The sequence below is a fragment of the Anoplolepis gracilipes genome, chromosome 10 (genome assembly GCF_047496725.1).
Source record: "Anoplolepis gracilipes chromosome 10, ASM4749672v1, whole genome shotgun sequence".
NCBI lineage: Eukaryota > Metazoa > Arthropoda > Insecta > Hymenoptera > Formicidae > Anoplolepis > Anoplolepis gracilipes.
Window position 1 is genome coordinate 5,519,414 of NC_132979.1, and position 17,308 is coordinate 5,536,721.

The following is a 17,308-nucleotide window of genomic DNA, read 5'->3' on the forward strand; positions in this document are numbered from 1 at the left end:
TAATTCAACATACATTACGAGAAAGAAAATGATCGCTTGTTCTTATCGGCAATATTAACAAAACAATTTATAAAACATATTACTATATTGTCTGTTATACAGTATCATTATTATTGATTGTTATATAATTATTATTATATACAGAACAAATAATATTTTAAATAATATTTTAAATAAAACTGTGAAAAGTTAATATATGAACTTAATGTTATTAAGTACAAGATAAGATTATTTTATTTTAATAGATTTATTTGCTTGTTTGAACAATATAAAATATATTAAATAGACATATTACACAGATATAACATAGATATGAAATAATTGATAGATCATATCATTATTGCATATATCTTTATTTTAACTTTCAAATATGTCACACATCTCTCTTTATAAGTACATATACAAAATTATGCAACAATAAGTATCAAAAACAATTTAATATATAATTATTTGCAAGGTTGTCATTTTTTTATATATAACTTCAAAATAAGGCAATCGATATTTATTTCGACGATGCAAATCCCACTTGGTTATTTCCTAAATCGAACACCGTATAGTAAGGTCCAAGAAATACATCGCCGAGAATCCACAATAGTAAGTTGATTGGCTGAAAGCCGCTCAAACATGAAGTAGAGCCATCATTCTCTGTCTCCTGTGAAAAATTAAATACTTTAATGTGTGAACACTTCGTATTCTGAAATAATTTGAATTGAATTACGATGTATAATAATTACTCGAAGAATATATTGCTCAGGGGTAAGATTAAACGTCTTATTCTTCAGAACAAAACCAATGTTAGGCATCGTATTAATTTTACTACAATTCACCTTTGAACAAAAGATAATATTAAATAATTAATTAGTAATTTAACAAATATTAAATAATACATATTTAGTAACATTTTACGATTTTTCTACAGAAGGCTATGCCAGTGAAAAATATGATTGTTTACTTACGACTCCATTACTATCAGCTCCAATTAGTTTGTTAATAATGTTGACTTCTTCTGGAGGTCCAGCTATTAGTGATGTACCTGTGTCAGCAATAGCTTGGCAGCCATTTTTACATGCGACGTCAGTATTATTTACCTTGATACTACGGAGTGATAATGTTAATAATTTATTGTAACATAATAAATAATTTAGAAAATAATATACCTATCCATGGCAATTTGCCAGTATCCTTGTTCAGTAACAGGAACGTAGGTGATATCACCGTCGTAATGAGCATGATCCATACCACCTAATAGCAATTCACCCCCCTCAGTAGCTGAAGGATCTCTGCATAGATTGTATACTTTTTAGATTTTAATGTATATATCTCATTTTTTTATTAAAAACAATTTTAGGCATGCACTGAGCATAGTGGAAAAAAATACATACCGATTCAGATAGAAGCTGAAAACAGCTTGTGGCACCAGCTTTTGTTTGACCATGTTGTAGAAGACAGGCGCCACTCCATCGACGGATATATTAGAGTAGCCCATGCCCAAGATACCGTCAAACTGTGCAAGAACAAACGCTAAGCCCGGCTCTTCAGTCGCTTCTGCGAATGTTTGATTTTTAACAGGGAGGCCGGCAACCTATAAAAAAATTAGTGTTAATAATAAAGTATTATCGTGCAGTAGAAAATAACAAAAAAATATTTAGGAAATATTTATAAACTATGATTGTAGTTGCAACTTTATTGAATTATTTGATTAATGATAACTTACTTCCACGACATCAGTAGATAAGAATCCACTCAAACTGCCACTGCCATACTGAATAGAAAACTTTTCACCATTTGGTATATATGTGCTGGATTCGCTACTATCATATTTATTATGTAATACTGCAAGAAATAGTAAGTAATATCACGAATTAGCAATATTACAAAATTTTCAAAAATAAAAGAAATTTTTATTGATCAGAATAAACAAATGTTTAATTTTTGTGTATATATATGTATATGTGAATGCATTTATCGTTTGAATTCTTGAGTTATCTGTCTGTGGCACAGCTTCTTTGTATCTTTGAAGATTGAGTTTGATGAATTGAATAAATAGTCTGTGCACGTAAATTGTAAAGGCTTCATTTTCTAATATTACCAATGATTTTAATTTTTAAAATTGCATTTGTTCATCTCATTTCATTCTCATGGGACATCAGTGTTAATTTGATTTTTTTACACATCTTTTTTGGTAAAAATCGAAACATAGAATCTTACTTAAGTTTCTCACAAAATCAAAACGTTAATATTGTTTATTTAATAGCTCTAATAGCATTAAAATACATCAAACTATATAACTTTATTATTACTTTATCCACATTTTACATTTAAATTTATCTTTAATTAGCGTTTCAATTTACCTGTAGTGTCAAATTGACTTTAATATTGAACTTAAGGTTTGAAATGAAAGTCCGATGAAGTTTAAAGATTCTAAAATATATATTAAAAATTATAATTGATAGATAAAATAGAATTTTACAACATTTACGATATTTCAATGTACACTTTGATGTAAAAGAGAGACATACTAAATATTCAAAAAAACATTTTTTCAATGTTTTTAAGCAATATATACAAACAACATTATTAAATACAATATGTGCATATATAAATAATGAAAAAAATATTAGATAAATAATAACATATTTATATACTAAGTTTTAAATAATTTTTACTCACTAACAAGTACATATTTTTTTACGAAAAATATCGAAAAATTTATAACCTGCGAAAATTTTTATCTGTTTAAAGCAAAGATGAAAGTATGAAATAAAATTTTTCTTAATTCACCTTTGTTAGACGAACATTTATTCGTGAGCCGCGCAGTTAAAAGTATATTGCTATGTATTTATAGGCGCAAATTAATTATTAGTCTTACGTACATATCAGAATACTTACTGCAAGCAATATCAAAATCGTCACACTGTGCCGATGGTACCCAAAGATTTGAAGAACCAGTATCAAATATTACTGCAAAGTTTTGCGGCGGAGTTCCGATGCTGATAACACCATAATATTGAGCATCTAAATAATTGATCAATGGTTCTGATGAAGTTTTATTTTCAGCCAAAAGTTTTTGCAAGTCGAAACCAGCTTTCTTCAAAGTTTTTCGCACAGAATCCTTCTTATGCAATGGAATTCTTAAAGTAATATAGAAAACATTTTGTTACGTACACACACACACACATATGTAAATATATAATATTATTTTTTAATGATACAAATAACAGACATCTAAAAAAAATATAAGTTACAAGGAAGCTATATACGATCAATAGTGCCAAAAATCAAAATTACCATAATTAACATACAAAAATTACTGTACTGATATTTACAATATAAATATTACTAAAGATAATATAAATATTATTATATAACAAAGTTTAATTATTTAAATCAATATTTTTTTAATTCCAAGATTTACATATCTGAAATATTATTTAATATATAGTTTAAAATTTTAATTAAATTAAAACATCGTTACAATCTTATATTATAAAGATATAAAAATCAAAATTATTAGATGACAGTATTAATTGAAAAAGGATATATGTAGAGATATCGTCAAAGTAAATAAGTAAGAAAAAGTAACTCATTGTCTGTAATTTATTGTGCTTACATGTCAGAAAATAGTTTACCATTAGAAATACGATAAGAATATTGCGATAAAATAGACAAAAGCGCGAACTTCGCGAATTAGTAGAGAATCTTGTTTTCAAATATATATATTTTTTTAAATAAATAAATTTTTAAAATAAATATAAATATTGTGTAAATTCAATAATAAAATAATAATATATAAACATATAAAGCCAAACACAAGCAATAAAAAATGTTTTAATTGGTAGCACAATATCATAATTATCGAGTTAAAAATCAAAAACGTAAAAATAAAAAACACAAATTACAGAACGTTTTGGGCATTGACTTATGTCTTCTTCAGTTGTACTATAATTAATAACGTTATTACTTTTAAGGTTTTATTTTTATTTTTTTATTAAAAAAAACAAACATACAATTTTGTACAGAAACTTCGTTCATTTCTGATTAAAAAATTACATTTACGCAGATTTCATATTGATTTTAAGAAATTGGATGTGTCAATTGATTTTTATATAAATTTGATATAACATAACGCTATATAATGCAATACAATGTATAGACTTACCTTATTTGCGCATCGATCAGCACAAAGAGTGCCGCGGCCACCACGAAAAAGCGAAACATCTTTCGGAAATTTTCGATGAAGTTTTTTCACCTTGTAAATGGATGACAAAAAATAAATTCGAGACTACTAGAGCTCTCGTTGATCGACTTGCGGCGGCGACAACTATATATACGATCGCGCGCATTCGAAACTTCCGGATTTCTATAGATCAATCAAATCTAAAAATATATTGTTTAGTATTTTCCTTAATTAGTACAAGCTGTATTCAAATAAATTATAAAATGTGTGCGTGATTGATGAGGAAGAAGCGATCAGCGTTTCAAAAGAAAACATTATTTACGTCGACTAGATAAACAGTCATGCAACAATGAACTTTGCAAATGACATTTTGCTCGCAAAAGATAACATTGTAAATAGTAACAAGGTTATATCAACTGTTTTTACAATAAGTAGTCGCACTGTTAAAGATTAAAGTATAATTATGCACAAATAATTGAAAAATTCATGTTGTTGACATGCAACTTGGTCGGTCGGTGATAAAAAAAAGAAAAATCTTTTCTTATTACTGTACAAATAATTAAAAAAAATTAATGCTAAAGTACACAACAGGTGATGTAGTATATTTTTTACTTTGATAAATGTTTTTTCGTCTTCCGAGGCACAGTTAAGCGACGTTTTCTTTTTAAATTGTAGTTTATTAATTATTAAAAATTGTACACTTATTTTTCTTTTTAGTTGTTTTTGTCTACATATATGCCTTTGCTTTATATTTACTATCTTTACCACATCTCATATTTTTATTAAATGTATGTAATTTACTTATATTAAAAAATAAAACAATTTAAATCATTAAAATTAGTATAAATATAATAAAAACTGCAATAAGTAACACAAATAGAACTTAAAATCAAGTTTAATATCAAAGATTTGTTAGCTGTTACACGGAAATGTGCAGTGCATGCTTTTTGATAAAATGCATTTCATGAAACTGTTGAATAAAGGTATACATGATGGAAAAGGTTTGATAGAAAAAGATTCGGAAACCCTTAGATATGTCGATTGTGATAAAAACTATTATTTGTACGTTAACAAGCACATCAAATCGATTTTCGCAACGACTTTTGCAACATTTTTTTGAAAATTATATGTATTTATACAATTAAGTCGCCTTTATATATTTCAAAGAGACAGTTTTATTTTGTTATTTTATTATAGGAGCAATAATTAAATGACATAACATAAGAACGCTTTTATATACATGTACAATATATTTACATCAGTGCTATCAAATATTTTATTAGTACTATTAAATAATCAATATATTTTGGAACAATATTTTTCAAAGTGATTGTAGCACAATAATATAATGTTTACATATACAATGATATCGGTGTTCTTCTTTCTGCATAGAGATAGAAGTGTTAGAAGGCACTTTATAAAAAATAACTGCAAGACATCGTCAAGAGACCGGCGTTAAAGACTATATTTTTTTGACAAAATTTAAATGCTTTATTCGTAGAACTTGATATTTGTTTGGATATCTGGTTCTAGTAAGAAGTATATAACGTGCATGTTATATACAATATAAAAGAACATTCTTTTATATATGCTTTTGCATAATTATCAGTATTTAGGTAAATAATGTTATAAATATTTTTATAGATACGAGAGTATCTATGAGTATCGCATGAGTAATTGTAAATAAAAACTACAAATCAATAAACATTAAACGTTATAAAGAAAAAATTTCTTACTTATTAGCGAGAGTGTCATTTAGATTTTATAGTAAATTAAAAAAAGGACAACAAACATTTATTTCGAAGGGGCAAATCCCACTCGGTTATTTCCCAGGTCGAACACGGTATAGTAAGGACCAATAAATACATCCCCCAGAATCCATAGCGGTAAGTTAAATCCAGAGAAGCCGCTTAAACATTTCAGGACACCTTCTTCCTTCTCCTGTGAAAAATTATTACACAATGTGTAAACACTTTGCATTCTTAAGTAATTTAAACTGTTAATTATTGTTAATTACGATCCATAATACTTACTTGAAGAACGTAATCCTGAGGGGTAAGATTGAACGTCCTACCATTCAAAACAAAACCAATTGTAGGCAACTCATCAATCCGATCACAGTCCAGCTTTGAGAACAAAAGATAATATTAAATTACTAATCAATAAATCAATAAATATTAACATATATTCAGTAACATTATTATAATTTTTCCAGAAGACTATGCTATTGCGAAAAATATGATTGTTCACTTACGTAGCGAGTACTATTAGTTCCAATGTATGTGTTAATAATGGCAATATCTAACAATGGTCCAGTTATTAGCGAGGTACCTGTGTCAGCTATAGCTTGGCAACCATAAGGGCACAAGATATCCTTATTACCTAGTTTGACTCTAAAACGTCAATATAATGTTATTAAATAATTGCAACATAATTGGTGTCATTTAAAAAATAACGTACCTGTCCATGGCAAATTGCCAGTATCCTTTGTGAGTAACAGGAACGTAGTAGATTTCACCGTTGTAATAAGCAGAATCGGTACCACCCAATATCAATTCACCACCTATCTTGGCTGAAGAGTTTCTGCATAAATTGTTTTTTTTTCATATTTTAATATACATACACATACACACACACACACACACACACACACACACACATATATACATATATACATGTATATATATATATATATTCTTTTTTAATTTAAACATTTTTTTTTTAGACATGTGTAAACAAGATACGAACCGATTCAGATAGAAGCTGTAAACTGGTTGTGACACTAGGCCTTGTTTGATGATGTTGTAGAAAACAGGTGTTACTCCAGCGATCGATATCGTGTCATAACCCAGGCCCAAGATACCGTCAAACACTGCATAAATAAACGTATTGCCCGGTTCATTAGTCGCTTCCGCGAATGTTTGATTTCGGACATCAAGGCCACCAATCTATAAAAAAATTTGTATTAACATTAAAATACCATCACGCACAAGAATATTAAATATACTTAGTAATGTTTATAAATTATTGTAGTTAGTGTATTGAATTATTTGATTAATGATGACTCACATTTACTACATCAGTGGATAAGAATCCAGACATATCGCCAGTGCCGTAAGAAATTGCAAACGGTTTGCCATTAGGTTGATACGTACTAGATATTCTACTATCGTATTTACGATGTAATACTGTGAAAATAATAAAAAAAAAATATATATATATATATATATATATATAGAGAGAGAGAGAGAGAAAGAGAAAATTTAATTATCCAAATTAATTCTTTAAAAATTTAATATTTTCTTCAATGTTTTAAGCAGTAATCAATATTATTAAACATAATATATGTATATATAAGTAATAAAATATTACATAAATGGTAAGATATTTTATATACTGATGTGAGTATTAATTAATTTGTACTCATTAAATACATATTTCTTTATGAAAAATATATTGAAAAGTTTATAACCTGTAAAAAAAGTTTTTATTTGCTTAAAACAAGAACAGAAGTGTGAAATAAAATTATTAATTTGATTTTTGTTAAACATACATTCGTAAGTCTTATAGTTTCTAATATATAACATAAAAATATATTGCTATGTATATATGGGTACAAATTAATATTATATATATATATATATATATATATATTAAGATACTTACAGCAAGGAATATTGGGAAACTGGCATTTTTTTGATGGTACCCAAAGATTTGAGGAACCTGTGTCAAATACTACTGTAAATTCCTGTGGCGGAGTTCCGATACTAATTTTACCATAGTACTGCACGTCTTTATAATTGTTCAAATATATCGATGCAGTATTATTTTCAGTCAAAACATGTTTCAAGTCGATACCAGTTTTTTTCAAAGTTTTTTGAATAGAATCCATCTTGTACAATGGAATCCTTAAAGTAATATAAAAAAAATCTTTTGTGACGTAGATACATATAGAACAGACTTAAAAAAAAAAATGAATTATGATAAATCTATGATCACACACGCACACACAATTGTCATAAAAATAAAAAATCCTATATATATTTACAATATATAAATATAAAAGATTATGTAGAAGTATTATCATTAAAAATCATTTAAAGTTTAATTATTTAAGTTGATTTTTATTAATTCTAAGGTTTATATATTACATATATTTGAAATATTATTAAATTTATAGTCTAAAGTTTTAAATTAAAAATTATAATTTAATAGATTCCGATTTTTAGTCAAAGATGTGTTATAAGTCTTATACAAATAAATTAAAATTAGATGATAGTTAATTAGAAATAGAATATATACATATAAATATACATATGTATGTATATATATAGATATATAATAATGATTATAATTATTTTAAAAATAGAGAGAGAAAAAGATAAATAAACAAAGAAGAAAAAGCAACTCAGTAATATGTTTACACTTGTTACACAGAAAATAATTTATTATTAGAAACACGATAAAGATCGCAATAGCTAAAATAAACAAAAACGCAAACTTTGTAGAAAATTATGTTTTCAAAAATATTCTATTTTTAAAATAATTATAATCATTATTTAAGATCGTTAATATTCAAAATAATATTATGTAAATAAAAAGGTCAAATACGAGCAACAAAAAAATGTAGTTTTTGAAAACACAATACCATAATTAAGTTAAAAATTTAAAACGTAAAAATAAAAAACTACAAATTACATAACGTTTCGGTGTTGACTTATGCCTTCTTCAGTTGTATTAAAATTAATAAAATTGTTAAAAAATTTTCAGATTCTACTTTATTATCAATACTATTTCTTTTTAAATAAACGAACATGTATTTTTATAGGAAAATTTCGTTCCTTTTTTATTAAAACACAATCACACTTACGCATTTTTCATAGGTGTAAATCGATTTTTTATAAAATCAATATATTATCCCAAATGCAACACAATATATGTACTTACCTAAAGATTTGTGCATCGATCAACACAAAGAGTGCCGCGGTCATTACAAAAGGGCGAAACATCTTTCCAAAAAAGGCCGGAGATTTTTTTCTACACCTTCTAAGTGGATGTACCAAATTTAAATTGTATTTTCTTTACTATGATAAATTTTTGCTGGGACTTGAGACACAGTTGACCTTGTGGAAAGTTTTCTGAAATATTAAAATTATTCTACATTCTGTATTTTAATTATTTAAATGAAAATTGTACAATTATTTTTTCTTCAATCATTTATTGTCTACATAATTATATGTCTTTGCTTTACCTTCACAATATGTCTTATATTTTTTATTAAAGTAGTAAAATTTATATCAAAATAAAGCTATTTAAAAAAGAGAAATATTGTTATAGAACATATTGTCAGATAAAAACAACTGAATCACTCTATTCAAATCAAATGTAATACAAAATAAAAAGGCATTAATAAAAATTAATAAATAAAAAGATGATTAATGAATAAATAACAATTGTACGAAATAAATAAGAAATAAAGATTTACAAAAATTTGAAATTACACAAGGAAAAAGATATGAAAAAAAGAATGTAATAACATGACAAATAGTTATTCTAAAATAGTTGTTCTCGTAGAAATAGATGCTCTAAAACCAAATACAAGACAGTCAAAATTCATTATCTGCACAGTTTTATTAACAATTTAAGGAAAACTCGGAATCAAAATACCGCCTAGAAATTAAAATTAATAATTTAAATTTAATGAAACTGACATTACAAACTTAACTAATATTTAAACTTAGACTCACTGGGAGAATCCGTGAAACAAGAAAGTCAGTTCGATCAATCTATTTACTGAAATATCCTCGTGAAGCGCCGACAATGTGATACGGAGCGGAAACAGACAAATATAATATACCTATCTAAGACTGACGAAAAAAAATATAGAAAAAAGATCAAAAACTAAAAAAAACATCAACAGCAAAAAGTCTTCAAAATATCTAGAACTTTTTTAACGTCTTAATAATGAGTAAATAAGAAGAGTAAATAAAAGTAATAAATAAGAAAAATGAAATAAAAATGAATAAAATTTTATTCGAATAATAGATGATAAATAATAGAAACAAAGTATAATTTATTTGTAACAACTGCATAAAATTTATTTATTTAAATACATTCTTTTCTAAATAATTATTTAACTAATATATCTTTATTATTTTGTGCTACTAAAAATAATATGAACGAAATTATTGCACTACATTATCAAATATTAATAATCATTATTTTATTTATATGTTTTGTTTCATTAAAATAAAATAATTTCTTACTGATAGAGAAAAGAGAAACAGGAAAATTTTAATGTAATATATTTTTTGTCAATTGGTTTCAAAAATTATGTGTAAAAATTAAAGTACTTTAAACATATACATAATAGAAAAAATATTTAACACAAATAGAAATTAAGATAACGCATATAATGAATATCAAATAATGATTAATGTAAATAAGAAAGAGTGGAAGGAACGAATAGTACAAATAACGAATACAATTTTCAAATAACAAACTATTATAAATAAAAATGTATTTGAATACTTACCCATCTCTGGGATGAAATGATTTGGTGTCACGAATTACAGTACTTATGTTAATCTTATTTAGATACGTTATAAGATAAATGAAAACGGAAACTAACGAAATTTAACGGATTTACAAAAAATCTTTTCTTCAGCACATTTCACGCTTCTGCATTTTTAATAAATTATTAAAAGAAAATTTGATTTAATCATGTAACAATAGACTTTGCAAATGATGTTTTATTTGCAAGAAACAGCAGTTAACAGTAGTTATTAAGCAGTAATCCATATCCATTCATTTTGAAATATTTTTATTTAAAAATTGTAATTAATTACACAGTTGAATCGGTTTTATATATCTTGGAAAATGAGTTTTATTTTGTTCTTTATTTTAGAAACAATAATTAAATGAGACAATAATAATGCTATTAAATATATTTACATCAATGCTAGTACAATGCAAATAATGATTATGTTATTATAATAAAATCATCTTAAAAAATGTTGTTCCAAAAGGTACTAATTATTTAAAAGTCATAAGAAAATATTTGATAACATTGATGTAAATATGTATAATAGTATTATACAGTTTACACGTATAATAATATCGGTGTTTTCTTTTTGCGTAGAGGTAGAAGCATTATAAGTCACTTTATAAAAAGTAGCTGCAGGTCAAGAGACTGACGTCAAAGGCTATATTTTATGAAGAAATTTAAATGCTTTATAGGAGAACTTGATATCTTGTCTGATATCTAATTCTGATAAGTACACACCGTGCGTATTATATATACAATATAGAAGATAATTCTCTTATATTTGCGAATCGTCTGCATAATTATCAATATTTTGGTAAATATTGTTATAGGTATGTTTATAGATATAAGAATATCGCGTGAGTATTTATGAATAAAAATTATAAATCAATAAGCATCAAACGCTATAAAGAAGAAATTTTCTTAATTATTAGCAAGATTGTCATTTAGATATAACGGCAAAATTCTAAAAAAGGCAACCGACATTTATTTCGACGGAGCAAATCCCACTTGGTTATTTCCCAGATCAAAAACGGTATAGTAACGACCAATAAATATATCCCCCAGATACCATATCTTAGAAAATTGTGTTTCAGAGAAGCCGCTTGAACATTTCATGACGCCTTCTTGTATTTCCTGCGAAAAATTAAATACATAATGTGTGAACACTTTGCATTTTTAAATAATTTAACTGTTAATTATTGTTAATTTTGATCCATAATACTTACTCGAACAATATAATCGTGAGAGGTAAGATTGAACGTTTTACTGTTTAGAACAAAACCAATTTTAGGCAACTCATCAATCTTATCACAATCCAGCTTTGAGAACAGAAGATAATATTAAATTATTAATAGTAAAGTATTTAATAAGTATTAATATATATTCTGTAACATTTTTTATGAATTTTCTAGAAGGCTATGCCATAGTGAAAACAATGATAGTTTACTTACATTTTTTTTACCATCACCAATAAGATTATCAATGTATTTGTTAATAATGCTAATATATAATTTCGGTCCAACTATTCTTGAGCTACTCGTATCAGCTCTAGCTTGGCAGCCAGACGTGCACAAGATAGTGCTGTCACCTAAATTGATCCTACAACATTATAATGTTAATATATAATTCGTTACATGATTAGCGTCATTTAGAAAATAACGTACATGTCTATCTTAAATTGCCAGTATCCTTTACGAGTAACATTAACGTAGAATAATTCACCGTTGTAATGAGCAGAATTGGTACCACCAAATATTACTTCCCCACCTATTTTGGCTGAAATATCTCTGCATAAATGATATAATTTTAATATTTTAATATATATATATATATATATATATATATATATATATATATATATGTACATATTTTTTTAATTTAAACATTATTTTTAATTTTATAAATTTAAACATTACTTTTTAAACATGTAAAGAAGATACAAACCGATTTATATAGAAGCTGAAAACAGGTTGTGACACTAGGCCTTGTTTGATCATGTTGTAGAAAATAGGCGTAATTGTTATGCTGTCATTATTCAAGCCCAAGAAACCGTCAAACTTTCCATGATTGAAGAAGTTGCCTGTCTGTTCAGTCGCTTCTATAAATGTTTGATTTCGAATATTAAGTCCAGCAACCTATAAAAAAAATTAAAATTAATAATAAAACATCATCATGCGCAAGAATATTAAATAAATACATAGTAATGTTTATAAACTATGATTGTAGTTGTTATGGAACTGTGTTGAATTATTTGATTAATGACTCACGTTTATTACATCAGTAGATAAGACTCCAATCACATTGCCAAATTGATTAAAAATAGAAACATCTTTACCATTAGGTTGATACGTAGAAGATTTTGTACTATCGTATTTACGATGTACTACTGTAAAAAGTAATAAGTAATATTATAAGTTAGTAATATATTAAAAAATTTTCAATAAGATCAAATTTTATTGATCCGAATAAACAATACTTGTTCCAATTATTTTATATATGTAAAGTGCATTTATTTTAACTCTTGAGTTATTTTTGTATGTGAAATCTTATTTGTATTATTGATTATCAGTGTCAATAAATCAATGGCATATTTAAATGCATACAAAAATTTAATTAGTAGATGAAGTAAAATTTTATAGCATTTCTATGTATATTTTTATTTGAGAAAAAGAAAGATTAATTCTTCAAAAAATTTATATTTTTTTAAACATTTTTACGCAGTTATCAATATTATTAAATATAACATGTGGATATATAAGCAATGAAATATGATATTACATAAATGGTAACATATACTGAGTATTAATTAATTTGCATGCTAAGTATATAATGATATTCTTGATGAAAAAGATCGAAAATTTTATAACCTGCAAAAAGTTTTTACTGGCTTTAAAAAAGGAAGTGTGAAATAAAATTCTTCTGAATTGGCCTTTTGTTAGACAAATATACATTCGTGAAGCGCACAGTTAAAAATATATCGCTAGCTATTTATGAGCGCAAATTTATTATTATTCTGTATATATATTAGAATACTTACTGCAAGCAATATCAGAAAAACTGCAATTTTTCGATGGTATCCAAATATTTGAGGAACCAGTATCAAATATTACTGTAAATTCCTGTGGCGGAGTTCCGATACTGATTGTACCATAGTATTCGGCGTCTAAATAATTAGTCAAATTTGCTGATGCAGTTTTATTGTCGGTCAAAACTTGTTTCAAGTCGATACCCTTTTTTTCTAAATTTTTTCGAATGGAATCCATCTTGTACAATGGAATCCTTAAAGTAATATAAAATATCTTTTGTGATATATACACACACGTATACGTAAAAATTTTTTTTTATACACACACACATATATATATATATATATATGTGTGTATAAAAAACAATTTTTTTTAATTATACATTAATTTCTCATAACTTATATTATTATTAAATATCTACTCTTTGTTTAGCAAAAATATAACTATATGTTGTATACTATTATGTATGTATACGTGTATATTATATGTGTATATATATATATATAATATATTTAATATATAGTTACATTTTTACTGATACAAAGAGCAGATATTTAAAAATAATATAAGTTATGAGGAATCTATGTATGATCAATTTTCACAAACATCAAAATTACTATATATATATACCTATTTACAATATAAATAAATTATGTGTAAGCATAATTATCTAACAAAGTTTATATAAATTAATTTTTTTTACTTATTAAATTTATATAATGCATATATATCTAAAATATTATTTAATTTATAGTCAAAAGTCTAAAGTTTTAAACTAAAACATTGTAATTTAATAAACTCAGATTTTTAGATATCGTTGTACGCAATTTTATACAAATAATAACTTAAAATTATATGATTGTATTAATTATAAATCGGATATGTAGAAATATTGTTAAGTAAACAAGTATGAAAAAGCAGTTCAGTAATATACATATTGTGTTTACATCTGCGCTTACAAATCAAAAAATAGCTTGTTATTAGAAACACGATAAGGATATCGCGATATCTAAAATAAACAAAAAAAATGAATCTTTATAGAAAGTATTGTTTTCAAAACCGTTTTTTAGTCTTTTAAAATAAGTAAATATTATTATTATTTAATCTCAAATATCTCGTTAATATTCAAATATAATATCATAAAGATCAAATACAAATAACAAAAAATGTTCTTTATATTGATAGCACAATACCATAACTAATCTGACTATAAAATTCAAACACATAAAAATAAAATTTATAAATTACAGAACGTTTCGACGTTGTCTCTGAACGTTTTGACTTATGGCTCCTTTTTAGTTGTATAATTAATAAAATATTAATTTTTAGTTCTACTTTTATTTTTTCATTAACAAATAGACACATTTTTGTAGAAAAATTTTGTTAATTTCTGATTAAGCCGTAATCACATTACGCAGGTTTTTAATTTGATTTTAGGAAATGCAGTCTACAGGTATAAATCGATCTTTTTATAAATTTGATATATCATGTCGTGATGTAATATAATGCAACACAATGTATTGTATATGTACTTACGTAATTTGCGCATTAATCAGCATAAAGAGTGCCGCGGCCAGTATAAAACAGCGAATCATCTTTCCAAAATTATCAGAGTTTTTTACACCTTGTAAGTGGACATACAAAAAATAAATAAATAGTGGACTATTAGAGCTCTCGTTTATCGACATGCGACGGTGACAGTATGAACGCGCGCATTTAAAACACACTTCTAAATTTTTATTGATCAACCAAATCTAAAAATATATTTACTATTGTCTTTAATTTTTAATAAGGAAGAAACATTTAACGTTTTGAAAGAATAAATTATTTCGAATAAATAAATTACGTCGATTAGACAAACAAACATGGAACAATGAACTTTGAAAATAAAATAAAATTTTGCTCGTAAAAGTGTCATTGTAACTATCAACTTATGTTAGCTGCTTTACAATAAAATATTATACGCTGTTCATGGTTGGAGCACAATTATGCCTAAATTATTTATAAAATCATGTTCATGATATGCAATTTGATGAATTGGCGATAACAAAATTGAATTTTTTAAAATTGAAAATTATACAAATAATTAAAAAATTGATGATAATGTACTTGATGTACCATGTTTTTTGGATAAATTTTTGCTATAACTGGAAACACATTTGAACAACATTTTTAAAAAATTGAAAAGTTATTCTACATTTTCTATTGTTATTATTCAAGAAAAAATTATACAATTATTTTTCTTTTTAAGCATTTTTTTGTGACACAAATATATGTCTCTGTTTTATCCAGTCATCTTCACAGTACATTTTATTTATTTTTTTATTAAAAAAGGGTGATTTATTTATATCAAAATAAAGCAATTTAATAACGAGAAATGTTATTATAGAAATAATTTAAACACATTGTCAGATAAAAGCAATTGAATCATTCTATTAAAATAAAATTTAACACAAAATAAGGCTCCAACAAAAATAAATGAATAAAAATAAAAACACGATTAATCAGGAAAAACAGGACAATCGTAAGGAATAAATTAAAAATAAATAAGTAAATAAGACAGAATTAAAAAAAATTAAAATTACAAAGAAAAAGAATACAGTAAGAAGAGTAATAATGCGTGACTCAATAAAATAGTTATTCTCGCAAAAAGAGATAATCGAAAGGCAAGTGACATTCTAAATCGGTTGTCAACTACACAATTTTACCAATAATTTGTAAGAAAAACTCGGAATCAAAATACCGCTCAGAAATTAATAATTAAAATTTAGTGGAAACGATATTACAAATTTAACTAATATTAAAATTTAGACTCACCAGGAGAATTCGTTAAACGATAAAAGCAAATCGATCAACCAATCGAAACGTCTCCGTGAAGCTCCAATGTAAAAGTGACGCGAAGCGGACACAGACAAACATAATATGCCTGCCTAAGGTTAACGAAGCAAAATATTTTGAATCTTTTTAACGTTTTAAAGTAAATAAGAAGGATGAAGTAGAGATAGACAAAATTTTATTGGAATAATAATTAACGAATAATAGAAATAAATTGTTACGTAAATTGCGTACGAATAAAAATAATAAAAACGTATTATTTAGGATAAATAATTTCTTATTTAGAAAAAATATTTAAATAATTTGTTAATCAAATGCATTTTTACTTAAATAAAAATTAATCATAAAAATTAATTATATTATGAACAAAATTATTCTACTATATTATTAAATATTATAATAATTATTACGTTATTCATATATTTCTTTTTTATCAAAATAAAATATTTTTTTATTGGTAGATAAGAAAGGAACAGAATAATTTTATTCTGATTTTTGTCAATTGATTTCAATAACTGCGTGCAAAAATTAAAACAAAATATATACATATATAAATTAAAATATTATCACGTAGCTATTGTTTATCATTCCTTTGCATTTATTTTCCAAAAAAATATAGATATTTCTTTTATTTTGTTATAAATAATTTAATTAATCTTGGAAGAATTGATTTATCTTTGTTGTCATAAATATTATTTTCTTCTCGTTTCTGTCAATTCTATA

At 25.2% G+C, this 17,308-nt stretch overlaps 2 protein-coding genes across 2 annotated transcripts; both read right to left on the minus strand.

The window, feature by feature from the left end:
- Positions 1–334: 334 nt before the first annotated feature.
- LOC140670417 (lysosomal aspartic protease-like) lies at positions 335–4,307 on the minus strand. The gene is made up of 8 exons (XM_072900993.1): positions 4,160–4,307; positions 2,890–3,131; positions 1,715–1,833; positions 1,383–1,582; positions 1,158–1,280; positions 957–1,095; positions 735–827; positions 335–652 (listed from the first exon to the last, which is right to left on the minus strand). The coding sequence occupies exons 1-8, from the start codon at positions 4,216–4,218 to the stop codon at positions 503–505; spliced, it is 1,125 nt and encodes a 374-aa protein (XP_072757094.1). The 5' UTR covers positions 4,219–4,307; the 3' UTR covers positions 335–502.
- A 1,021-nt stretch (positions 4,308–5,328) lies between these two features.
- Positions 5,329–16,676, minus strand: LOC140670331 (uncharacterized). Its single transcript, XM_072900889.1, has 17 exons — positions 16,568–16,676; positions 15,287–15,374; positions 13,762–14,003; positions 12,992–13,110; positions 12,669–12,859; positions 12,389–12,511; positions 12,176–12,323; positions 11,951–12,043; positions 11,715–11,858; positions 9,125–9,258; positions 7,844–8,085; positions 7,247–7,365; positions 6,926–7,125; positions 6,638–6,760; positions 6,432–6,570; positions 6,211–6,303; positions 5,329–6,118 (listed from the first exon to the last, which is right to left on the minus strand). Exons 2-17 carry the CDS (start codon positions 15,343–15,345, stop codon positions 5,972–5,974), a joined length of 2,316 nt encoding a protein of 771 aa, XP_072756990.1. The 5' UTR covers positions 15,346–15,374; positions 16,568–16,676; the 3' UTR covers positions 5,329–5,971.
- Positions 16,677–17,308: the final 632 nt, after the last annotated feature.

Excerpts from the sequence above, each read along its gene's own strand:
- LOC140670331 (XM_072900889.1), bottom strand. The coding sequence starts at position 15,345 with ATGATTCGCTGTTTTATACTGGCCGCGGCACTCTTTATGCTGATTAAT. Across the intron at positions 11,859-11,950 it reads CTCACGATTATATTGTTCGA|GAAATACAAGAAGGCGTCAT; the intron begins GTAAGTATTATG and ends AATTTTTCGCAG. Across the intron at positions 7,366-7,843 it reads GTTTCCCAATATTCCTTGCT|TATTACATCGTAAATACGAT; the intron begins GTAAGTATCTTA and ends TTATTTTCACAG.
- LOC140670417 (XM_072900993.1), bottom strand. The coding sequence starts at position 4,218 with ATGTTTCGCTTTTTCGTGGTGGCCGCGGCACTCTTTGTGCTGATCGAT. Across the intron at positions 1,583-1,714 it reads TATCTACTGATGTCGTGGAA|GTTGCCGGCCTCCCTGTTAA; the intron begins GTAAGTTATCAT and ends ATTTTTTTATAG. Across the intron at positions 1,281-1,382 it reads TTCAGCTTCTATCTGAATCG|AGATCCTTCAGCTACTGAGG; the intron begins GTATGTATTTTT and ends CAATCTATGCAG.